General features: G+C 34.0%; 1 protein-coding gene across 4 annotated transcripts in view; it reads right to left on the bottom strand.

Moving 5' to 3' along the window:
- Positions 1-23,803, bottom strand: part of LOC128185076 (potassium voltage-gated channel subfamily KQT member 1-like) — a 30,407-nt gene extending 6,604 nt beyond the window's left edge. The window contains exons 1-6 of one of the 4 annotated variants that reach the window (XM_052854751.1): positions 23,538-23,803; positions 10,937-11,451; positions 6,021-6,111; positions 5,544-5,670; positions 3,710-3,788; positions 1,220-1,316 (exon numbers count right to left, since the gene is read on the bottom strand). In XM_052854751.1, the coding sequence (XP_052710711.1) occupies positions 1,220-1,316; positions 3,710-3,788; positions 5,544-5,670; positions 6,021-6,111; positions 10,937-11,265 (723 nt within the window). In that variant the 5' untranslated portion in view covers positions 11,266-11,451; positions 23,538-23,803. Of the gene's footprint in view, positions 1-1,219; positions 1,317-3,570; positions 3,650-3,709; positions 3,789-5,543; positions 5,671-6,020; positions 6,112-10,936; positions 11,452-13,213; positions 13,734-23,537 lie in introns of those variants that run through there. The other 3 variants (XM_052854749.1, XM_052854748.1, XM_052854750.1) reach the window with 3 other exon arrangements.
- Between the last annotated feature and the right edge of the window lie 3,351 nt (positions 23,804-27,154).

The following is a 27,154-nucleotide window of genomic DNA, read 5'->3' as shown; positions in this document are numbered from 1 at the left end:
AAGATGGCGCAAATGCCCATTCGGTTTAGTAGTGAAATACATTTTTTAATTTATTTTCCCCAAATAAATCCATTCAAATATATTATAATACAAGTTTACAAAAGCACAATTTCTAAGTATATTCAGTTTTTAATATATTTTACAAAAGATAAGAAAAAAATATTGCCAGAAATTTTGCGGTATCGAACCCATAACATAAAAACACTAGATATATAAGGTTAGCTTATGTCAGGTACTCTAGCCATTGAGCCATTTCAGACACAACAATGTGGGCTGTTTAAATATTATCTGTGACTTTTACCACGAATTTACGACTTGTATTATTTTTTCAAAACGTTCAATTGTTGGGATACAAAATGATATTTTTAATGTATAGTGGGTCATCTCTCCACGTTTTTGTTGATTGAAATCGGTTTGTTTTCCAATAGACCTTATTTTGACTCTGAGAAAAATATGGAGCACAGACCCACTCTTTAAAAGAAAATGCCTTGAAGTTCTAAAGAATGACAGTATTTGCAGGTTTTCATACGTATAGGCCTGTTTGAGTCAACATATTCATATTAGTATTGAAAAGGTTTATAGGTTAAATATCAATGATATGTAAAATGTATATTGTTTTAAATGATTTTTTTTAAATATCAGATTTACTGATATTTTAATTTATCAGTAGCTTGTCCGAGCGTGTATTGGCATTTTACACGCCTTATCCACCCATTTTCTTAATTTTCGCCCCTTTATCGATAAAATACAATTAAACAGTTGATGTAAAAGATCAATAGACCAACGGAGAAATCAAAATGATCGTAGAAATGAATCTAAAATATTTGAGATAAGTACTCATTATTTTTAATTAGAAATTAAAAATGTAATGTAATAAGTTTTTCTTAATGTATAAATATTGTTTCACCATATATTTGCATGCAATTAAAATTTTTGCCACCCGTAAAGGTACCTTTAAAACTGATTTATCGAGGAATAAAAAAGCGCGTTTGCTTGATGTAGCTGGGTTTTTACCTTCGTTTTAATGGGGGGGGGGGGGGGGTTAAGCGAAAGGGAAGGAAGAATGGGGTTTTTTAATTTTAGTAATAGTGTTTATCCTTTTTTGCGTATATTTGAACACAATGTAATTATACTTAAATGCCGTTAATCGTACATATATTATCCCATTCTGTGTACATGTAACTCATAATCTGTTGTCAATAATCAGTAGATTTGATACCTGCCGGTGGAGATATATCACAGAGCCTAACAGACGCCATGTTCCTCCCTGCCTGTCTACATGTAACATACGGAGTATCTGTAAAAAGCGGACTCCTCTGGAAGACAAAATACATTCCGGAACATAGTTTTTAATCATTAAATCTGACACATTTTTTTAAACAAATCAAACAAATTTTTTTTACGAATATTAACCGAAACTGGAAGACAAAATACATTCTGGAACATAGTGGAGTTTTTTATCATTAAATCTGACAGATTTTTTTTAAGTAAACAACATTTTTTACGAATATTAACCGAAATATAGTTTTTTGAAAAAAAGGCAAATTACTTTTTTTTTGCAGTGCTATTGGCATTTAGGTTAGAACCTATCTACCATCTGATGAAGAGAAGTCTATCATGACAAGTTTACCAAGATAAAATCAATCATAAATTTTAATACAATTTCAGAAATAAGTACAGTTTGTTTAAATTAGTTCAGGCTTAGTCGTGCAAGAATCTGTAGGCACGTGGTCAGTCAATATATATGCCCTAACTACCAGCACTTACTGACTTCATTGAAACACGTACCCGCATGCTCACGATCATATAGCCACAAGGCAGATACCAGTTCATGTGAGAAGCAATTTCACTTTTGCGACATTAATGGAGGGGTTTTTTCATCTTCCGGGTTACAATTGCTTTTTCCAATTACTCCTAGCCGCGATTCAAGTTAACGGTTCAAATACGTCCTTGGAGGGTGGTATTCGTTAGTCTATGACATTGTAATGGAAAACACAACGAATGTGGGCTTTCAGGGGCTGCTTCGTTTTTTATCCATCTTAACACTAATGCTGAGGGTAAGATCTGCCGTCATATTCAAGGACTAATGGTTTAACACCGATGTCACTTATGTTACTAATCTTAGCATTTCTCAAAGGAAAAAAAAAACAACTAAGTGTTCACAGTCTAAATCTTGTTGTGTAGATTCATTAGGGAAGGTGGTCAAGTGCAAACCTTGTAGAAATGAAATTCTTTCTAAGTACTAGTATCATAATATTATTTGGTGGTTTATCCTTTAATTATTTCAATGACGATTCTAGAAAGATAAACATATTGAGAGAGAGAGAGAGAGCACACTCATGCAAACCCTTCTCCTAATACTCTTAGAAAACGTTCCTATGATTTTGTAAAATGTAGAGTTTGTCTAATTCATGACGAGAAGATAAAGGCAAATAAGAAGTTCAAGAAAATTTTAGCGCGCTTTCAAAATTATAAGATAAATCGAACACGTTTGATATTATGTGGATGTACATGTGTATTTGGTCCCGTAAAACTTTTGATTGTCAGTATTGTTCGAATCTTTAAAAATCAGGCAAAGGTTTTATTACAGACTTCTAATGATTTCTATAAAATTTAAAGCAATAACTGGTTTTGTATAAATCGTTATATTTACGTTAATATAGTTTTTAAAAGGATTTTCAAGTAAGCATAATAATATTAAATGTATTAAGTAATTTGTTCATATACATGTTAATGTTTTCTGACTTTCTTGTTTGAAATGTTCATGAAAACAAAAAGATTCTGCTCCATTATTTAAACAAAAGTTTGTTTTACACTTCTGAAAGTATATACTGTTTGATGTATGAGAATACTTTGCATGCTGATAATTTTCCTTCTCTAAACACAAAGTCAGAAACAAAACTTATGACAAGTCAGTAACAGATATACCGAAAGGAAGCCAAAAACAGAAAACAAAAATATACCAATCATGCATTTCTCATACGAAACGTCAAAACGTGTACTAAACGTGTACTAAAACAGATGCATTTAATCATTTTTGACATCTCTCTCTCTCTCTCTCTCTCTCTCTCTCTCTCTCTCTCTCTCTCTCTCTCTCTCTCTCTCTCTCTCTCTCTCTCTCTCTCTCTTACTCTCCCTCAAACATGGCAAAAGTTTCCTGAGGTTTATTGACCGTTTTTCAACCTTATATTTATGAGTCTAATCTCAAACACGTTGCATTCATATCAACACATGTCCATCACAATCCACCTGTTTACATTCCGGATTCTGAATCATTAGTCTATCCTATCAGAGACTGGACATTCATCTACGACAGACAAATTTCTAAAAGGCGCTATCAGTTCGGAAACATCGATATTTTTCAAAATCTGCAAAAGTACGCATATTTTTAGAGCCCAGATCGTTTCCGAAATGATACCAACTTCATATTTTCTTCAATGCGCGAAAAAAGACAGTCGAAAGTTGTTAGATCAGAGCAGCAGCATAGCCAGTTCTATATTATAAACAACAGCAGACAGAAAGCGGAAATTACGACAAAAGAGTGACGTCATCATACATTCAATTTTTTACCTGATCGCGGAAGTAGCAAATACTTGGCCTTCTGACCCAATAGTAAAAACGCAAACAGAAGCCACGACAACGATAAGATCTGTAAAAAAGAAAATGGTTTCCATGGTAACTATTCTAAGTAATTAAAATGATAAAGTACCTTATTGCTGAAGCGGCGAATATCTGCCCCTCGGACCCAATTGTAAAAACGACCATGGAAGCCACAACAACAATAAAATCTGCAATTGAAATAGTTTTTGTCATGGCTACATGATTTATACGAAATATTTAGGTCTGAATAGGGCACCATTTAGAGACAAGCGTAATGAACGTAAACATAAACTTTAGTCGTCTTTTTCATAGGTATTTAAATGGAAGGAATTAAATCTTTTTATTTTTTAACTGTTTTAACAAATTAAATAATGCCTTTTTATGTTGCTGCAAAACGGCATTCTGTAGTCCATTGGGACAAGTATCGCCTGCATTCGTGTAAAATATCTCAAAATAAATGTAGCAATGACAACATATATCCATACATCTTATCATTCAAAATTTGTTTTAAAAACAAACCCAACAAGACTCAATTTTTTATATAATTTTTTAATCGAAGACAATTAAAGGTGTAGATGAATTGCAAATTCAAAACTCTTTGAATAGACATAGTGCTTTGGCCACCATAACATTTTGACTTAAGATGCAAACAACATGCAAATACATTATTTCTTTAAAATCTACTCTTAATGGTAGTTGATGTTTGTAACTACTATTATAGATGATGTATTTTAGCTGCCTCTTAAACCACAGAAAGTATTTATCACGACTGCGAAATGAAAAATTCTTAACGTTTAAGAATAGGAAGTCTTACATCAAAACATATGACAATGACTGCCGTTTGTCTGCGCAAGATGACAGAAATGTGGCTAGTACAAAGGTTTCGTCACCAACAGAAGCAAAACGGGAATAATATATGAGCTCGTTCGAATCAACATCTGAGTAAAGCGTAGAAAGGCGTCAGTCAAAAAAGTATAAACAATCAATTTCCCGTCCATTTTATCCGAGAAAAAAGGATCGATTACATGTGTGAACATATCTGAGAGTGATCCCTTCACCTGCTTGTCCGTTTGCTTGTCAAAAGCATTGATAAATCATAGAATGATAACAGGTTTGGAACGAATGTCGAGAGCAATTCAGCAAAAATGATTTTTTTTTCCTACAAGTTTACCTTATTGAAAGTTCGGAAAGGTTGTATAAACATAGATATGATTGTTGTTTTGTGACATCATGTTATGAGATTTTATTCATCAGTTTTTATTGCAAAGAGATACGTTCTTATCTAGCAGGGTTTTTTTTTTCTATTGAAATTGAAGCTAATTCAATGTCAGTGTTTTCACTTCAAACTTTTTCTCTATTTGTACTTGTTCGTTAAACGCTTCCGTTTAAAAAAATATTATACATCTTTGCTAGGCAGCTCAATATTCTGTCACCCATTTCATTGTTTATGTGTTTTTAATGCAGCTCCTTGCTGTCAGTATTCTAAACACTTCAGCACTTTTCCCAATAAAAGGTGCGTTCCAAGTTCAATTTTTGGTACCCTAGTTCATCTTATTTTTTGTTGTAAGAACAAGTGCATTCACTTCAATTCGTTGTCCTTGTGTTTACTTTAACATATGCATTCTTTTCAAAAATAATTCATTTTCAGTGTTTGGTCCCCGCCTTCACCATCTTTCCTGATGTCAATACTCAGTCTCAAGTGTAGGTTGTTACCTCAAATTCATTCACTTCACTTTTCTTTTAAGGATATGAGTAGAGGACTGAGATGAGTGATATTTATGAAAATTATGATGACGGTAGGACCGGAAGTAATAGTTAACAAGGAACAATGGTCATACGATGAGTGTATTTTTTTTTTCGTTCTTGAAACATTTTTTAGAATTTCGCTTCCCTGTGATAGTCGATTTTGCAGTGTCACTGTTAAGTTTGTTCAGAAATATTACCTATAATGGAAATTGGTTTCTTGGCAAACCGGATTCGGCCCTTAAGTCCCATGTACTTGCTTCTACAACCAGCGGACCAGAGTCGTATAGAGTACTCAAATCCAAAGAAAGACACCAAAACTACCTCCTAGAATAGAAGAATAACAGAGTTCTAAGAAATGTATATCCCATTGTTTACTTATCAAATACAAATTTTATATCAGAGTAGTAAAATTTTGTATCGAGGCTCTTATACTCTGACATCTAGCAAATTATTGATGTTTCAGTGCAAAATGTCGTTGAACAATAGTACTTGAATTTTATTTTACTTCCGATATTAGACAATCAAGAACAGAAGGGATATCGCTGCACTGTCAGATTTTTTTTTTTACAAAGTTTCAAACAATTATTTATTTGCGAATTTAAGAGGTCAGAGGCTCTGTTCTGACCACATCTTATGATTGAGAAAGTATTTGCAAAAGGCGGTAAATAGGATACCATCCAGAACAGTGTTTCCATTGCAAAGTCGTCGTATTCATCAATGGTTGATAAGACACTGAATATAAGGCAGATCAACACCATCATGAACCTGCAACACAAAACATCGAGATTCTTAAGGTGGTAATGACCCATTGATAAGAGAGATAACCCTCAGTGGGGTTAAATTAATTTATTCCCTTGAAAATTTGTCTGACAGTTCAAATAGAGATAGAATAGTGAATTCATGCTTGTTTTCTATAAAACCTCCAGTATTGAAGAGTTACACCTCTCATAAAACGGATAAAAGCATGTATTTGGTTGGTTGGGGTGTATGTAGATTAGATATATGCAAATATAGAGGTCGTGTGAAGATGATCTCTTATTAACATCTGTCAGACCCTGACAAGTGTAAGGAGAAGGGGGTGGTTTTTATCAGACTGCTTTAAAATTGCCATGTCTTGCTCGATCTCTTTTTCGATGCTCATCAAGTTGAAATGCACAGACATTATCAGATATGCAAAAACGGTCAACGTTATTTTATAAAGAAACAAGTCATAAAGAAGAGGAGTTCCGATTGGATGATATCATGTATATGTAGGTGGCGCTGAGACGGTAGTCGGGAAATTGGACTAACCAAACAAGGAGCGCTTACATTGCTTAATCAAATATTCAATGAACACTTCATTTTGAATTTTAAAAAATATCAACTATAATTGTTAATATAAATACTATATAAAATAGAGAGAGAGAGAGAGAGAGAGAAATCAACACACAGCGATGCTTGCATGTATTTAGGGAACCGTCAGTTGATTAAGTATTGGCATCTCCAAAAGTCAAAGTATGACATCTACATGTATTTATGATAACGACAACTGTTTCCTAATTATCTTGCGGAAATTTTATCGCATAAAGATGTACTTAAAAATATATCTAGTTGATAATCAACACTGCGAACGTGTCTCGCCCCCCAGAGATACCAAAGTAAATGAACTACGTTATCCTTACTTTAAGCTTAATAGGGAAAATACACGCAACTCAAGTATATTCGATTACTTTTATCTTTTTCAAGTATCAAATTGCACCGTACACAGTAAAATTAAGTAAATTCAATTCAGTGAATATCAAAGAGACAGAGGTTACTAAATATGTTGCGGCGTATCAAAATATGATGATTTAAACTACTACAACAAATTGGTTTTGTTATTTATTTATTTATTTTTTTTGTCAATAACGGATCAAGAGTAGTCTTTGTCAATTGATTTTCGTTACGGGTTTTTTTCATCAGTTTTATTCCACGTATCTCAGCTCGACAATACAATTTCAAACCCCATTTGGCTTAAAACCTTATTACAGATCACTTGTATTAAACGCATGATGGAATCGATTTAAATTCGGTTATAAGGAAGAGGACGTTCTTCATTTTTCCCTTATGAATTTATCGTCTGCAGAACGTTATTTGTACTTTAAGGAAATGACAAAACTTTACTTAAAAACATTCAAATCAATTGTTTTCGGGTAACATGGAATAAGGCTGTAAACTTAAGGAGTTGTTTGATCAAAAAAAAAAACGCGGCGCTCTTTCAAAGTGAGTATCAATATGAGAAATGGATTTGCCAGTCTAATAATTGTAATCTTTAACTTGACTTGGCCTATGATGGACATAATGTCAGTTTTCAGTGTTAGGGCACAATATCCAATCAATATATATCTGTCCTTACATTGGTTGAAGCTTTTTATTAATACATGCACTACCAAACAATACATTTTCGAATGCTTAACAGAAATTCTGTTTATTTTTCTTTATTTCTTAAACTGATAACCTGAATGTGTTCGCAATTTAAGGATTCAGTTAACCGTGTTTTGAACCTGTTACTATAAAAAAGTATCTAAAATAGGAAAAAAATCCATGTGCATTAATCTATTGATTGTTATTTTCCCTTTAGTAATTTTAGTGTTATTTTGTATTCAACAAACACGTAGAGATTTATTTTTGTTAAATTTCCTTTTATAAATAGTATTACACTTCTACAAATGGCATCAGTACTTCAAGGTTCAAAATTTTCATAGCATTTTAGCATTCAAAGCATTTTAGACCTAGTACTCTCAATGCTTTTTAGACTCACTACTTTAAAGAAACTAGGCTTATTATTTTCATAGCTTATCGACTCAGTTTCTTTATCGCTTTTTTGACTTAGCTATTTCATAGCATTTTAGACTCAGTATTTTCATAGCTTTTTAGACTTAGCTATTTCATAAAATTTTAGACTCAGTATTTTCATAGCTTTTTAGGCTCAGTATTTTCATAGAAATAAGAAATAATTTTTTCATCGTTTATAGGCTCAGCTTTTTAAGGTTCAGTTGTTTCGTGGTTTTTAAAGCTCGGGTTTTTTTTTTTTTTAGTTTATAGGCTTAGCATTTTTATAGCTTTGAAGCTCAGTTTTTTCATAGCTTAGATGATCGTTTTCATAGCCTTTTAAGTGAATTTGATGTGCAGTTTGTTGATTAACTAGCCTCCTATAAAAGAAATAAAAACGCTGTTTATTCCTCTTGATATATTGTAAAAACGATTTAAAATATCACAATATATTATATGAACAAATTTTAATGCAGTTTGCAAAAAACAGTGCGATACAATATAATTAATTTACATGAGGAGGGAAATATTAAGGTCAGACGACACGTTCCTCAATTTTATACAACTTTTTCCAGGAATTTGTTATTGATTTACTACTACTTTGACACGCTTTCTTGCAAAAAATTAGGATACGTTACCAGGCATTTCTGCAAAATACTAGAATATGCAATCTCCTATATAATTTTTTTTAAAAATACACTTGAATTACTGATATTGAAAAATAACCAGCACAGGAAAAATCACTATATTGTAGCTTCACCGGGGCCGGGGCTTGAACTCATGACTTATGAAACCTGCTCTCCTAGCAGAGAGGCCACCGCTCTAACCACTTGGCCATCTAGGCATCTATCTATATACAAATAAAATTTTAATCAAATTAAGGACGATTTTAAAAAAAAATAATTTCACTGGAACTCTTTATAACGAGGAGATGCAAAAAAGATGCTCGAGCCAGTCGAGGAACGGGTCGTCTGACCTTAAAATGCTACTTGTACATGTATGACCAAAACATTTTAATTCGTAAGATCGCAAGCGCTAATTCCCTAGAGTTCAAAAAAGGAAGTTGCTTGTTTTTTTTTACAAATATTTTTAGTCATATTATTATTTTGCTCCTACTTTGCGTGCTCAAAATCTGGGAAAAGTTTACTTTGACCACACTGTACAATGGCTTTTGACCTTTTCTCCATTAATGTCAGAATATTCAACAAAACAACGCAATAAACTTTTCATTCATGTCTAGACAAAATAGCATTCTGAATTTTTAGACACACTAAAATATAACTCTTTAATAATTTTACCATAATGTTGTTTTGTTAAAAAAAACAATAAAAACCAAACAGTAAAAGCAAGACTTTCACTTTAATTTCTCATCGCTCCTTTTGCTACATTTAATTATATCAAGTTTCAATAATAGCTTCCATGTCAACTTTTACAAGACAATCTCAATGTCTGTCTGTTTATGCTACAATCAGAATAAAGGCTAAGCATCAATAACATTCCTGATTACTCAAAGCATGTTGTGAGTTTTACTAGTTCTCGATGATGATCATTATCTAGTCTACTTCCTGTCCAATCAAACATAAAATTGACCATATTTCCTTATGTTCTCAAATTACATAATATGCTGTAAACGAGGACCAAACCCGTTCGATAAGACATTAACCGTCAGAGATCTTGGTCGTTATAGGTCAAAGTGTTGGAGAGGAATGCTTCCGATATTTGTTTGTATTATAGATCCGAGTATCGTGGAAAGACTTTACGACAATTCTGGCTACCAAAGACAAACTCACAGCTTCACCTAGCATTTGTAGAGTGGTTAAGGCAATATTTCATCCAGCGGCAATTGCCGAGGAGATTTAATATTGATATTCTGTGTAATATGATACGCCAATGTTGAATCTCATTTGCTATTACACAGTTCTTAATATCGATACAGGTTAATCACGTGCAATTATGACGTCACAACCACAAGTGAGTACATTTACAATTGATAAGCAAAACGAGCGCACTTATCTAATTACAAATCTTTGATCGTCTGTGTACATCCCATGGAAAAGGCTGGGATGCTTTCATTGAGAAAACTGATCGGATACTTCCTTTGATCTAACTGTTATTAGCTTATTTGAAGAATGATATGTAATTAGATATATTTCTAAAGACCAGACAACGAACTTTGAACTTTGGCTGCATTGAAATTTACATACGGATACCTTGTCTCAAATATGCTTTGGTTTTGATTTTGATGTATTCTTTTTTTTTAAACAGGATACCGGAATGTATTCTAGTATTTTTATTTATTTCTTTGGTTGATGATATCAGGGGATAAATGAAATTGTGTGTCATAAGAAAAGCATCGTTTCATTTCTCCATATATAATGTCAACAAAGTACATATATTGGACATTTTATAAGGAAAATAGCATACAATGCCTGTCGAATCCCCCGCACCTAGGATATTTTAAGTACTAATTACATCTCATATAAAATCTTAACATATTATTACAGCTTGATCTCTACCAATCTCTATGCTAGCGCTGTTGTCACGTGGCATATCTGTTGTATTTGCGGAATGAAAGCACGTTACCGACTTGCGTCGTGAAATTAATAGCATAAACAATGTGTACAAACCAAAAATTTAATATTTTAACATTTGAAAATAGTTCTTCTTTATTACCTCAAGTGGAGTCATATACCTGTCCAATTTGTTTACCGATATATTGAAAGAGGATGGGGAAAAGGTTACAGTTTAAACAGTTTCACACACAATTTCACAAAAAGGGAACATAACGAGATATACTTACACCGTAAAATGATAAATGAAACACTTCCATCCAGTTGGTCGTTCTAGGAAGTTATAGATTTGAGCTTGTAAACTGTTTTTGCTATGAGCACGAGTGGTGGGTAGAGATCCTAGCGTTTTGGAGTTTGATTTGGTGTCGTTACCCGCTATTGACGTATGATTGGAAGAGTTGAACTCAGACTCTTCGTATTCCGGCACAACGTAAGTGGAATTTGGCAGAAACTTCCCCATGGTTTTATTTCCTTTGTCGCGAAACAATCCCCTCATTTCCACGCGCGGAAGGAAACTTTTTTTCTCATCTTTTTCATACTTGTCCATTTCTGCCGTCATTGTGTAACATTCTGCTCCATTATGACGTCATCGGGTACTATGTTGTATATCCAGAGTTCCTACACACACTATCTTTTTATTCCCCAATATAAAGTTCATTCAATTTTACTATTGAAATCACTCAAACGATGAAAATGTTACGTTGATCGCTTTTGCTGCAAATTTCGTTTCTGCCATGATAAACAGCTGCAAAAGAGGGAAAGATTCGTTGTTATATTTTGCAATAGTGTTATGTGTTAATGGCATGTCATGACAAGAAAGTATAGGATGGGAAAAGAGAATAATGATTAAGACATGATATTTGACAGTAGAAGGGAATTTAGTAATTAAGCCTTAATCCTTAGTTATGTTTCTGTTTCTCAAAGACTCCATTAATAAACTCAATCAAATGTGACAAGAATTCATTTCGGATCTTTACGCAAAAAAATAACCACAAAACCATTGACATCATGTACTCTTTGCTGCATAAGACTGAGCCTCGCTATTGTGTCTGTAAACTCAACACATTATTCTCGGAAACGAGAAATCTTTTGAGACGATATTCTGGAAAACACAACGAACTCTCGAATGGTGATTACATATGACGCATGTCTGCCGTAATTCTGGCAATAGGTGTTAATGGAATTTCAACAAAATCGCATTTCATAACTGGGATTATATTCCTTTATTGCAGCACCTTAATCATGTAACAGAAATAGCAAGGAATTAGACTTACTATACCAAATACAGAAAATTACGAAACAAGTAAGTGCAGACGTTTTCTTCATTTCAAATCTTGAATCAGTTGTAAAAAAGCATTCAGACACCGACACACCACAATATTACAGATAAGAAGAAAAAAATTCATAAAAATACAAATCTAAGAAGAAAAATCTCGATTTCTTATGCCGTCTAAAAAAATCTGTGATAACACATCGATCATTTTTTATTTAATTTTATTCGATATAGATTTAAAAATAATCTTTATAGGTTATCGTATTTAAAGTATCGTAAATTGGTTGCCAGGTTTTTCTTCTCTTTTTTTTTTTGGGGGGGGGGGGGTTGACATGGTCATAATATTTGGAAATTTAAATCAAAGATTGATACGCGTAGTGAGCACTATTAAATGTAAATAGAACTATTTGTGGTAACACCTGTATCAGACTATTAAACAAAACATTGATTTTGATCGTTAGCAAATATATGTTTCTCTAGACAACACAAATGAAGCGAAAGAATTTCATTTCATAAAACACTCAATCTGCGCCTTAAGTAATGGAATGTTTCATTTCTAAATCAATTGCAGACGTATAGTATTAAGTAAGTAAGTAATTTATTTATTTATTTATAGAAAAATGTGTATATTTATTTCCAAGTGTAATATTAACAACAGTAGGCATAGATTTAACACCCAGCCCGTATATTTAAAAAAAAACAAACAAACTTACAAAAAATAAAAAAAAGGTTGATTCTGTGTTGAGATAAGGTAAAAACAAAACGCCTGCACGCGTCTCTTGTAATCTTGTCTTCATCGCCTCAAATCTCGGACAGCATTTTTTTGCTGCATCACGCAATTTACTGGGCTATCATCAAATACATAACGGGCACCTGCTGGGTGCAGCGTCATGTAATGATAAATCAACGGAACTTCAAGAGAACTATCTCCCTGTAGTTTTTTCTCCAATATTACTATCATGTTTGGTGATTGAATTGTAGTAAAGGGTTCAACAAGGTTAGTTTCACCGCATATTTTCCATTTGATGCAAACAGTGCATCAAATGGAAAATAAAATAAATGCATGTTTGATACAGAGTGTGTGTACCCGATAACTGTTAATTTCCATGGCTTTAGAGTAAAAATCTATCTTGTAATAGCTCTCTCTCTCTCTCTCTCTCTCTCTCTCTCTCTCTCTCTCTCTCTCTCTCTCTCTCTCTCTCTCTCTCTCTCTGAGATCACGTAGTGATCCTACCTTTGTAGAAGGCATCCTACATCCATTGTGATCACAGCGCAATCAATTCACATAATCAGATTCCCAAAGAGAACTGACATTAAAACACAAATACTTCGCACTTTGTCTGCTGGTTTTTTTAAACCAATAAACACAGAAGCCACCAGCGCCTGAGACCCTGACGAGTCGGCTAGCTGTCGGCTCTTTGTAATTAAACGAACTACAAATCGGCTTCTGATGCTGACGATTCAGGAGAGTACACCATCTGCACGGAAAACTAACGACCTCCGCAACCTTCAACAAAACTGCAAAATGCTTACATTTAATATCACAGGTTAATGGCTGTGATTATCGGGGGCGTGGATCCAAGATCTGCCTATCAGGGGGATGTATCCGAAATCTCCGACTCGATTGCGATTACTGATAACAGATCCCCGATGTGGCCATCACTGTATGATCCGCGCGATAAGCAAAACTCTCTAGTGGATGAAGCCGTGTTGTCGCTAGAAGCAGCATCGCACGCACTGAATGCACAAACTTAAATGTCATCTAGAAATCGAAACACAGGCCCGCAATCTATAAATAAGCCGAGTAAACAAATCGATGCCGAGAGAAAATCTCGGCCATCAAATGAATGAAGAATCGTGTATATATAAAACTTGGAGAATTGCAGGAATTCATTTTTGTTTAAATAATGATTTACCTGGGACCCTTTGACATTATAAAGGTTAGATTGTCACAAAGTTTGACTATGACGTCATTTTTTCTAATTATTACCCCCTTTTCTTAAAAAAAGGTACAATTGTTTTGAAATTTCATCAATAAAGGTCAAAAAAAGATTAGGAAATACACATCGTAGACAAGCTGACATAACATATTTTTCTAAACACAGATATTGAATTGCTAAAAATAGAACAGAGTACGTATTGTGAGTAGATTTATTATTGTAATCACATTTTGAAATTGAATTATGGGCGTTGTTCTACCGTTCTCTGTCAAAGAAACATATGAATATCCTTCTGTGACGCAACAACTTACGATAGAAAACGACTCCTTAAAATTACTTTCATTGAAATCAGCTTTATGTTACAGATGATAAAATTGCTCTAATTTGGAGAAGAATACCCACAAACTCTTATTTAAATGATACCTTTTAAGATATAATATATAAAGTCATACTTACCAAAATGTTTACAAAGAGGATGGGTGAATAAGGCGTGTAAAATGCCCATATGAGAAATGATTAGATACTGCAAAATTAAAATATCATTAAATCTGATACTTTTTTTAAAAAAAATAATTAAAAAAAATGTATATTAAACGTAACATCGGTTTGTAACCCTTAAATATTTTAAATACTTGCAATAGGTTGATTTAAACTGGCGTATGCGTGTCAAAACCTCCAAATAGTGTCATTTTTATAACTTCAATGCCTTTTCTTTTATAGAGTTGGTATGAGCTCCATATTTTTGTCATGGTCTAAATCCGGTTTAATGGAATTTAAACCAATTTTAATCAACAAAAATGTGGAGAGATGACCCACTATACTTTAAAAATGTCATTTTGTAGCCCAACAATCGAACGATTTAGAAAAATAATACAAGTCCGTAAATTCGTGGCCAACGTCTCATATAGCATTTAAACAACGCATTTTGTTGTGAATGAAATAGCTCAGTGGTTAAAGCACCAGACATTAGGTAACATTATTGAACTTCGGTTTTTAGGTTGAGGGTTCGATAGCACCAAAACTGAAGGATTTTTTTTATCGTTTTTCGAAATATTTCAAACTGAATACAGTTAAAAATTACCCTTTTGTAATCTTGTATTATAACATATCAAATATATTTCATTGAAAAGATGTTAAATCTGAAATTGTATTTTACGACTAAAAGCTCGCGCCATCTTATTTCCCCCATCTTCTTTCAAAACAAGATTTAAAGCAATTTAAAGCACGAAAGCAATAGCCCGGTATAACACTTTTTCTATAATTACTTAATTCAAACTTTTACACGATTTCAACATTTACATGATTTCAACATTTACATAATTTAAACACTTACACTATTTCGACATGTGTAATATTTCGACATTTAGACCTTTTAATAATAAAGGCAATGAAATGACGTTTTCTCCGATATTTATTCCTTTTTTTCAAAAGGAAGAACAACGTATAGAACTATAAGTATACTACATGTATGTCAAAATAAGTTTCAAATCCACTTTTCCAAGCATACATCCATCATATACTATGCTCTGTTTTAGAATAGGAGGATTGCGTCTCTGTAATTTGTAAACATAAGATCTTCCCATGGAAAGATTAATATTTTACACATCCCTACAACCCCCACCCAAATAGCCCCCCCCCCCCCCCCTCCTTTAAAAGGTTAGAAATTTAGCTGACGTGGCGTTCAATGCGCCGACTATTTTCAAACTATCGTGATGCATTAACTTCGGCTCTTCCAACTTTTTTCCATATTTTCGCTTTTTCAACTAAATGTCGTGATCAAAAAGATTTCGAGCTCCATGCCACTCTCACAACCGATCCTCAAGGTGTACAGAGGGCGCAAAATGGACGTAGATCCCAGCTTCGTGCGATCTGTAATCTCTCGTTCCATCTCCCATTGGCGTCGTTTTGCTTTCTTCTCTCTTTTTCCTACTCTTGTTCAATATTTACAATTTTCGCTAAAAGCTGATTTCATTGGCGAGCTATTAGGATTGATAATGAATTTTGTTGGCTTTTGCAAAGTTTTTGGCCCTAATCAATGCCCCCACAAAGAGCTGTCCTATGAAAAGGGCGAGGCTTCTTTGAATTTCTAATTTTTAGGATTTTTAGGACAACAGTTACATGTTCCTTATTACCGTTTTTTTGGTATAAGGAAGCAATTTACCATCCTTACAGAACCTAAAACATGTCAATCTTTAATCGTTAAGTTAAGGATTGCTTAGATTAACAAGCGCATGTATTTGTAGAAGTGAGAGCTAAGTTGCAAACAGCTCCTGAAAAACATACGCCCAAATCACTTATTCTAAAAGCTGGCTGGGGGGGGGGGGGGTGCAAGAAAAAGGGAGGGAACTGAAACTTTAACCAAAAAACAAACACAAAGACAGTTCACTCATTTTACAGCCTTGTGTTACTGCGGGCGAAAAACCGGTCTGCAACGTATTTTATCTAATGGTGCCTTCTGGTTTGTGATTCATTAGGATTAAACAATTCAATCAAAATTTCCTGTCAGGTTTTCACATAAAATGATTTTTGATTACACAAGTAATTTTCAATATGATGGAGTTCAAGGATAATTCCCATTTCCTGTTGACAAAAATTTATCCCTTGACTATGATAAATCTATGCTTTTTGAAGGTTTTTAATTTCGTCAAAATTGAGTCTGTCAACAAATCAATTTTTTATGTTTTCTTACGCAATATTGTAATCGTAAAATAAAAGCGCAGGTCGTCTTAAATCCATACGAAAATTCACGGATTATAATCCTTTTTAATCCTTAGTTATAATCAATATTAGTATTTATTTGGTTTTTTTTTATCCGACCAATCATTATATAAACTACATGTTCACAGACCGCAATGTTAACCCCAAAAAAGTATTTATTTCAGAATTTGATTTGTAAAATAGTTGAGGTTGACTTTGAAAGTAATTTCGTGAAACACGTTTAGCCGTTCAAACTTCGAGTATTCAAAAGCAAGCAATGTAAGACGCTGATGGTTGCCTATCACGTTTTTTTTTTTTTTTGGGGGGGGGGGGGGTTGTGGTTTTTTTTTGGGGGGGGGGGGTTGTGTTTTGTTTTTTTTTGGCATTGAATGTTTTAGTTTTCAAGTTTGAAGACTTGGATTGAAGATTCTTTATTCCAAACAATTTGGTTACATTTCGAGGGGTTTTTATTTCCGTTTTTTTCCAGTTTTTTTGTGTTAGTGTGTGCGGGCGGAGAGGGGGGTGGGGGGAGGTAGGTGGGGGTATGGAGGCTCGGATGTATTTTACAGGGGTGAGATGTGTGTGTGTGGTACTTTTATGTCGCTGTATGACACAACATTTCCCTTTTTAAGGGGTTATCGTGAAATTATGGGAGAACTTGTTACATTAGTCTGGTATATATAATGAAGAACCATCATCTTTTTGCAAAAATGGTTCACTTATTGTTCGAGCCATTTTCACACGAGCTCGGACTTTGGGTAGTTGTGTCATACAGCTATGTGACGTAGGCCTGTCTATTTCACTCCTGGCCAGCCATGGGTCTTTGTAATCAACAAGATTTGTCTGGCTTTTAAGCTAAGACTTAATTAATCTATTAATCTATTTACAGTTCACTCTAACCAGCGTCATTTTTTAACCCGTTTTGATGAAGAAATAGTTGGTTGCGTCCCAATGAAAGTCCAAGGTTTTGTTTAAAGGGACATGGTCACGATTTTGATCGACAGTTATTTTTTCGATTTTAATGTTTACAACGCTTCAGTAAGGTATTTTCAATAGGCAACACAAAATCTGAGTGCCTTTTGTTGAGTTATAAGCGAGCTACGAAGCTTCAAATTCGTTGCTATGTAAACAAAGCTTATGTTTACATTTTGAATGTTGAAGTACAAATTCCAGTTTTAGACATAAAACGAATGTGATAAACGCTAGAAACTGTTCATTAATGCCGAAAATGAATAAGACGATAGAAAAATCAGCTTTAAAAAGATTTTTAATGGTATATTGAACCTTTATAAACAAAAAACAGGGCACCAGCCTTGTTTACATGACAAAGAATTGCGACCTCTGTAACTTGCTTATGATTCTACAACTGACTCTTTAATTTCATTTTATCATTAGGAATGCATCCCTAAAGCATTGTAAAATAATAAAAATAGAAAAAATGAAATTAACCAAAATCGTGACCTTGCCCCTTTAAATGGTTCTAAATGCCATGCGCTGAACCGTTTTCTATGATACACTTTTACGATCCTTTCTCTCGCTCCAGTCTAGCGTCATTGCTCATTGTTGTGTGAATGTTAAATGGAAGAAATTAAATATTCAATGCTCCCATGACGGTTCACAAACGCACAGGGGACGATTAACATCCCACAGTACGGGCCAGATGTTCAATAAGTACTTAATTTAATAGGGTCACTACATCGGTCAGTAAGATAATCATGGCCTATTGTACCGTAATTAGTAACTTTACGTAAATGAAGAGTGTTCGATGCATTTTCAAGTTCGGCGATTCCTGATGCGCAGGTACGTCACATTAGTTTTTAGTAGTTCAAGTTTGATCACGGTGGGGTGGATTTAATTGCTTCATTATTCACAATTGTATTTATGGTTCTTCAGTCACTGAGATGTCAACTGTCTGTTATCTTATCGCGGTTTTATGAGACCATATTGGCAAACGTGTTCAGTGGTGCTTAAACGGATGGACATGTATCCATTGCTAGTCCGTTGCGTGGGAGTAATTAATGAAATGAGTGGAATTGTGGGGGATCGATTTGGGGCAGTTTGGAAGATGTAGAAATTTAACAGCGACAGCGTCAGGTTATGCTGATTTTTTCGTGGAAGTGATTGCATTTGCTTGTTTGCTCCAAACCCCACGTTACGGCATCAATTCAACAATAATTGGGGAAAATACTGGGAGGCGGTAATCGTAATGAGATGTATTCATACGCGCAATTGTGATGCCCAATTAACTGAATTCAACAGTGATGTCTATCGTCAAGGAAATGTCTGATATGTTCCAGGCCTTGGTCAAGAATGCAAATGGAATGAAAGAATTAATTCTGGATTGATTAGATTGTAATCAATTTCATCTGCTGATGTGCAATTTAATTTAAGTGTCAGAACTGATTTGCTGACTTCGTTACTCCTTTTATTTAATCTTGTTACAATCGATCCAATGCACTTTGCTTTCAAGTGCGCGACCGCTTTAAGTCCTTTAATTCCTACTTAGCGCTATGTTAATTATTTGGAACTTTTATCTCATCTTACAAAATCAATACTATGTTGTAGGTTCCGTGTGTGTGATAGAAAATGAATATGTATGCCTCTGAATTTTTTATTTAATAACAGAGCATGTCTTCTGAAATATGTGTTAATACAGGCCTTGAGAGACTCTCTCTCTCTCTCTCTCTCTCTCTCTCTCTCTCTCTCTCATCAATACACATTATCTTAAATCCCATTTTTCATTTTTATTTCCCTACTAACAGGAATGACGCATAATGTCTGCCTACAAGGATAAAGACACAAGCGAGGTGTTCCTCCATCACTCAGTATTATATCTGTATAACAAATGTCGACGACCACTGCTAGGTTCAAGCGAAAATAGGGAGATTTAAGGTTGAAGAATAGATTCCCTTGATGATATTTTATTCTTGTTACGTCCCCACGAGACCTTTGGTGACAAATCCATCTCACTTTGAAATCTACTTTTTATTACGTTACCCACAATGCAACGTATATTCCGGTGATGTATCGACGTGAGTACAATTCTCTTAGCCTGACAAATCACGTGATCAATCAGGATATTTTTCACGTTGTTGGTGTCGGATCCCGAGCGACTAGGTACAACAGGACGACAAAAGCAAGAACAAAGACAAACAGACGCTCGCGTGACTTGACGAGAACTAAATTTGGTCTTCCAACTACAATGGGGAAAGCATTGCCGGAGCATTATTGACAAACCAAATAAGATATTTTGAAATGTTCTATAATCCTAACACAAATCTTTTTATTGGTTTTGTTTCTACTATTTACATTATGATTCCTAGTAAAACACCAACTATCATGTTTCATCTATCCATATTGCACTAATAAGCTGCAAAGATTGAAAAGGGTTTGATGGTTGAAGCCATTTTTAGATTGTGTTGGTCTCCTTTAAAAAGAGAGCTCTATATATAAAGTAAAGTAAAATACTCAAATTTAAAAGGTAAAATATGCTTTTCATCAATAGATAATAATTCATAGTTTAAGAATTCATATCTTAAAATTTTAGGTAGATCTGATGGTTAATTTGTTGACTATCCAGTCTCCTCCAGTGTATAAAACGCATCCTTTTTCCACAATTGCTTGAATTGGGTATATGCAAAGTACTTACATAGGCGTCGGAACCGGGGGGGGGGGGGGGGGGGGCTAGGGGGAGCTTAGCCCCCCACTTTTTTTGCAAAGTTATACCTTACCATTAGAAACATAGGATGATAGAGGGTTCAGCCCCTCCCCCCCCCCCCCCACACTTTTTTCTCGCAGGAAAGATTATTGTTCCTAAATTTACCTTGAAAGATTGAGAAGTTGGATTAAGAAGCATAGTAGCAAACTATTTCTTTGTCGTCCGAAACAATTAAAATTGTATTACTTTAACTTGGTGAATATATTATTTATTAAAGGGGTTTTAACTAATAGCTTATCTTTTTCACCCATTTGTGACACAGTCTATTTTGTTAATACGCACTTGAAATTGTCTTTCCTAAAATTGATTAGCTCCGGTGTTTGATTTTTATATGTTCATAGACAAACAAATGCTTAATATCATTTTTACTAAAATAGAAATATAAATTCATATTGGATGTAAGTAATATTTTTTCATAATAATGTTCTTGCGCATATTAAATAAAAACAGATTACAATAATGGTTTCTACCTTCGCTAGCCAAAGGTTCTAAGATCAACTCCAATTAATAAGGGGAACATATCGTTAACCCTTTGCAAGCGAAGGTGTGTTGGCTTCCGAACCCAGATCATTTGTACTTTGAAAACCTATAAAGTCAAGTTCAACGCTGAAAAACACGAAGTTCTATGTAAATTAGTAGCTAGTATTGGGAACAACGTGGGGTATAATGAGGAGCAATTATTTACAGGACAACTCTAGTTTACAATGTTTGTTTGGTTCTAGAAATAGTCAAGCTACGGTGTACCTACATCAAGAGTGTCAATATGGATCTAGATCCTCGGAAGCACGTGTCAAAAAACCGACAGTTTCATATAAATATGTAGCCATGGAAACAACAAAACTCACTTTAACAGCGATAATGTGTGATTTGAAAAAGCCACAAACGTGAGGAGACCATTGAAATAATATGGCACCTATATACTGTAACACAATTAAGACTTGCATTCAGAACTTCTCGGACCTTACCGGGTGAGCTTTGAAAAAGAGTTCCGAGAGTTGCTATTGAACACCTTGTTAACTAAGGTAGCAATTTGTTACCTTACCCCACCCATGTATACTGGTCTAGACATCATTTTATAATCAAATTCCTTTTTCATTTGCAAGTGAACTACGAACACGATTTAACACTTTCTAGTGTTTATCAAAGTGTTTGTCACATTTCATATTGTATTAGAAATTGTATTTTAAATACAGCATGAGCAAAAGCGTTGCGGTAGCCTTAAATTGTTAACATAATACAGAGTTGTGAGCTTCACTTATCAGTTTATTAACACATCTGGTTGTGTCGTACTGTTGACAAAAATTCAACCACAATACCAGATATATTTCAACTGAAAATCAATCTCTCTCTCTCTCTCTCTCTCTCTCTCTCTCTCTCTCTCTCTCTCTCTCTCTCTCTCTCTCTCTCTCTCTCTCTCTCTCTCTCTCCTGAGACAGTTACAAAACACTAGTGCTTCTATTTTATTTTTATATGATATGAAAAAAGTATATTGCTTAAACGCTTTCTTAATGCTGTTTTTTTAGAGAACACATAAATTCTATTTTTTGTTTGATACTTTCCTGAAGGCCCATGCTTCAGTGGCAACATAAGATGGATCATATGTTTAAAGTTCCCTTATTTCTATCAGCAATATTGAACAAGTATTTCTTTTAAAGGAATGATCGGCTTGTAATATCTTGGGTCAGCTCTGTTAATGTAATGCGATAGCATTGCGGTACATATCGAACTGTTTGTTGATTTCCGAAATAGCAAGGCATGAATAAGCCTTATTGTTAGTACGTAATATTCTTACACATGTAAAGAAAAACGTAATTTGAATCATTATGTATGTAACTGTATAAATGGTTTACTCTCAAGGCAAACGCATTAGAATAACGTTTTTATAAATTTACATGCAATTAAAGATTTATACATAAAGCTGTCATTGCATAGTAAATAAAGTAGTGCAAGGCGCAATGCGTGAGCAAACAGTAAAATTTGCCGAAGCCAATCACAAAAAGATGCAAAACCCTCGCCATTTATTTAAGTTCTGAATTGCATGGCTTACGTGGATCTCATTTTCCAAGAAAAAAAAGTCCAGTTTGTGCCTTATGATTCAGGCCAATTAATTAAAATATTGCGTAACTCGCTAAATGAAAAATTACGATACCGGAATAATAATTAGAGACCAAACACATACACGATGGAAAAGCACTGCCATAATCATCCTGGGGTTTTTCACTAATAAGACTTCCTAATTCGCAGAACTACAAACTAGACTGAAATATGGACATGCGTCAGAACGCATTTATCAATATCAAGTTAGAAAAATAATTTAAGATCGAAATTTTCAGATAGACAGTTAAAGATTTCCGAGAGAATTACAACTAGTCTTATTGTTTTGAATTTTTAGGCTGTCAAAAGTTAATTCTATACGTTACTCGCACGCCTAGGTTTTGGAGAAATACAAACAAACCCATGCAATTTTCAGTTTTATTTTTTCCAGTTTGATTTTATTTTTTTGCAACTAAAATACTGCAATATGTAGAAATACGAAATGTTTATGGCACATTATTAATTATACATCGATACCCAATGACAGTTAGATTACACTAAGCTTGGATGCGCTCACTTCATTTTATTAATTTAAATGAATAAAACTCATTGTTTGAAAATAGTGTTTGTTTTAATTTTATCACTCTTCATCGTAGATTTGGTGTTTTGAAGGTGACGTTAATAAACGTAGAATTAACTTTGTGCAGCCTCATGATAGAACTTTAATACAAACCTAGATTCATATATTAGCATTGACGGCTTATCGAGACAACCTATTGTAATGAAACATGATATTAATATGGAAATATTCAATTTCAAAAGCTTGTCTGTATTTATCAATACTCGATATTTTCCTCTTTTTATCATCCATTCCAGAGACTGATCTTTTTTTCCCAATATTTACACCTTTCACCTAAGCGAGATATGCACGAACGAGATTATTAGAGATCAATGGTTGAACAAGATCTTAAGGACATCGATTCAATATCAAGACAAATAGAAAGATCATTGTCTCTTGGCTAAACATACACTCGCCACATTATATAACATTCACATCAGTCGTTTTTGCAACACGAGTACTGGATTTCTAAAGTAACTGGAATTAGTCTTAAATTAGAGATACACTTGATTGATGACTAAACGTGTTCTTTGAAGAAGCCATGACTTACCCCCGAAAAAAAACGTCCCTGTCCAGATTGATCCGAATAACTTTCCGATTCTTACTACAAACAGATGGTGTAAGCAGAAGCAAACAGTGTGAAATCTTTGCTGTCGTCTGCAATTGGAGCTAGCACTGTCTCCTGAATCAACCATCTATTATTATTGACCCGTCAATGTCAGCTTCAGGTATCGCCAAACGTGTATAGCAAACTCATGCGCGATCGGTTTCCATAGTTTCTCTATCGTAGCGGGTGGGGGAAGGGGCATAAAAAATGATGAGCAATATCATATTAAAATAAACACCGCATAATTTAAGAGGATCGAACACTCCAGGAAGTGATCAAGAATAAAGGTCTCCCTTTGGTTAATTTAAGAAACTAGTGTATACTGTATTGCTCATGTAGAAAAAAAATAGGATCTCAATTGCTCCTGAATGAGTTTTGCTGATAACAATCTAACAATTGTCCCTGTAATGGCTGTATTAAGTGTCACACACCATTAGATCGGGATGAGAGTAAAATCCAATAGTGCAATTGATTGTTTTTCCCTTTTTTCCTTCTTTATTTTAATTTGTTTATCCTTAAATCTGCTTTTGTTTCAATCAATTAAATAAGCGCGCACGTTAAATGATATTTGAATTCTACATACAAAAGTAAGCTAAAAATGTATACTCAAAGCCTATGGCATAATAATCTTCGAATTTATCAGAAATCGTAAAAGCATTAACTCCATTCCAACCCAGTCTGTTCGGTGTAACTGCCTCCTTCGTTCGTAACGTTTGAATCATCCAAATAGTACTTTTATATATAAACAACTGTACGTTGTGTATTATGAACTTTTTAAACAACAACCAAAGCAATTTAATCTTAATAGAAAAAACCATCCTTCACGTTTTCCCATGTGTCTTTTTGTATGAGAATGGTTAAAAACTTAGAAATAGTGTTTTTAAGTACAAAATTTGATATAGCAACTTGATTTCACATTGTCACCCACCAAGTAAATTCAAAAAATCAAACTATAACAGTTGTACATGTGGAAGAATAAAACGAGGGAAGGGAAGGAGACGTGGTAACTACAATGTGATTAATCAGTCGAGGAAACGACTAATAGCTTCAAAATTCACGCATGCCAAAAGTTTTGTCAACACAACTGGCGAGAGAAATAATGGAAAATTGATCGCCGATTGGGTAAATACGGGATTATAGCATCTACTTATCAAAGTTTTAAACAATTTAACTGTTTTGTTTGCCTTCAGAGATCGATGAGGAATTGTTCCGATTATAGAATATTCGAACACTCTCATCTCGCGTTTCCGATCGCAGTGTACACATAGTTTATGTTTGAGGGGTGGGACGCTTGTGGATTGCCGTATCCAATATTCATGGACTCGTTTGTTCTGTCAAAACGATGATTAGTGTATCCAAACTTTTCTGAATACTGTTTTCAGGAAGTGCGATATTTGTTATACATATTGTCCACGTCATTTTTGTGAGTACTGGGATCGAATTACGCGACCTAAGCGCCCACGCGAGATCGGCTTTACAGCAAAACTTATTTTTTTTAATTACAAAATCACGCAAAACAGGACCTTTCAATTTATACTTGGTTTCCGAACAATCAATATTTATTTATTCATTTACCTTTTGTTATAGCATGTTTTAAAATTTTTGTCGTGATAGGATTTGGTGTTTTGTTCAGACGCAGAAAAAATAAATAAATAACACACATAAAATGATGTTCATCTATGAATTACTTTAAAAATGATTTCTTTTTTTTTTTTGGGGGGGGGGATAAAATTTATTTAAGTATAGCCCCTCGTATTTAAGGTGTAAAATTTGAACATTTTTCTACATTTCTATTTAACGTTTTTTCCTGGAGATTTGAATATTTGTATAGTTCATTTGCTTGCATGCTGGTTATCAGAGATTTGCATACTATAGGCTACATTGACACGTAGTTGTGTTGTAGAGCACTGTCATCTCTTTGAAGCACATTTTCCAACATCTGAAGTATTTAATTCTTTTACATCCGAGATATTTCAAGACAAAGTAGACATTTGGAAAAAATACATGAACGGAATAATGATAATGTCAGGGAGAACAAAAGAGCAGGACAAAACGACGTCTCTTGTGTGTTGATTAATGGACTTTAAACAAAGAGATGAATTAAAGTATGGGTTGCTGACAACAATGCTGCTTTTTTTTAAATCTCAAACACAGACGGAAGTCAATGTTAGATGGACGCTTTGTTCTTAGTCTCGGAAGAAAAAATAAAATCCAAAACGGACAAAAAATACCGGTATCACGTGGAGATTTTTTTTCTAATGACAATCTATAATTGAAAACCGTTAATGAAGAGGTTTGAAGATGAAAAAAAAATAGCGTAAACTGAGAAATATATAAATGTGAAGCTATATATCTTGTGGGATAACTTTTGAGTACCAGCTAATGACCAAACACCATCTGCAAGCTAGAACAACATGTAACGTTAATGGTAACCCTAAGGGGGTCTTGATATAAACCATAAATAATTCAGAGCTGTGTCCAACGTCGTTTACGTGTAATATATCTGAATCGCGAGGAAGGAGACTTCATTGATTTATAAAGAAAATGAAGATCGGTTGTCAAACGTTGAGAAATACATACGTACATTATTTCATTAATTAAATTCATTAGAGCTCCGTTTGACACAATTTAAGACAAGACATTTGTCAACAAGGTCTCATTTGGATTTTTAAATCCAATGAATCTTATTTAATCCCTTTTATCTATCATCAAATAACGAGCTTAGTTATCGGAAAAATTATTCTAAATTATGGCATTTCTTACGAATTGAGTATATCAAGAGAAATATAAATGTTATAATTAATCTGCATTTAAATATCATACTTTTTCAAAACTTTTTAGAACTCAATTTTCGCTACCATAAAAGATGCATATATGGAATGGACTGATGAAAAGATAGATTTAAGCCCGAGGATTTTTTTTATTTTTCTTTCACCTATGCACGTATATGCTGTGTTGCAGCATGATCTTTCAGCAGTCTGAACAAAAAAGTCAGGACTTTCATTACTTTTTAAACAAGGTCATGACCTTACCATCTAGTAGTTCAAGGATACGTTGAAATGTTCAATGGTATGGCAAATTTTAGCTGGGACTTCAACACACCGAGTTATTATTTTTCAGTTGTAGATTTAATAGAACTTGATAATGAGATAAACAATATCTGCTGATTAAGAGCATTGTGAACCGATCAATCAGCCATAAAGCTTTGAATTTCCAGCTCGTTTTAATATCAAATCCAACTTCCTGTTAATTCCCTCTCGCGGGTCTATGTCCTAAAAACTATGTCATCCAGCTCAGTAACTTTGACCTAATTAATGTTTTTGCTGCATCATCTAATCACGGATCAGCCTTTAGATGTATCAGTGCTCTGTTGACTGTTCAAACCTAGCATGTCTTTATTCCAGTACCCAGCGTAATGTGTAGAGTTTTACGGTCGAGATAATTAAAGCAGAATATTGCATTTAAGTTCCCAAAAGCTTTAGCATTATTTGGATAAACTGAAAATTTCCATTGAAACCATGATCGATTTGATTTTCCATCAAAATTCATTCAATATTTAA

Source organism: Crassostrea angulata, chromosome 5 (genome assembly GCF_025612915.1).
Source record: "Crassostrea angulata isolate pt1a10 chromosome 5, ASM2561291v2, whole genome shotgun sequence".
In the NCBI taxonomy this organism is placed as follows: domain Eukaryota; kingdom Metazoa; phylum Mollusca; class Bivalvia; order Ostreida; family Ostreidae; genus Magallana; species Magallana angulata.
Note: the sequence above shows the minus strand (reverse complement) of the source record. Positions and strands in the feature narration are given on the sequence as shown.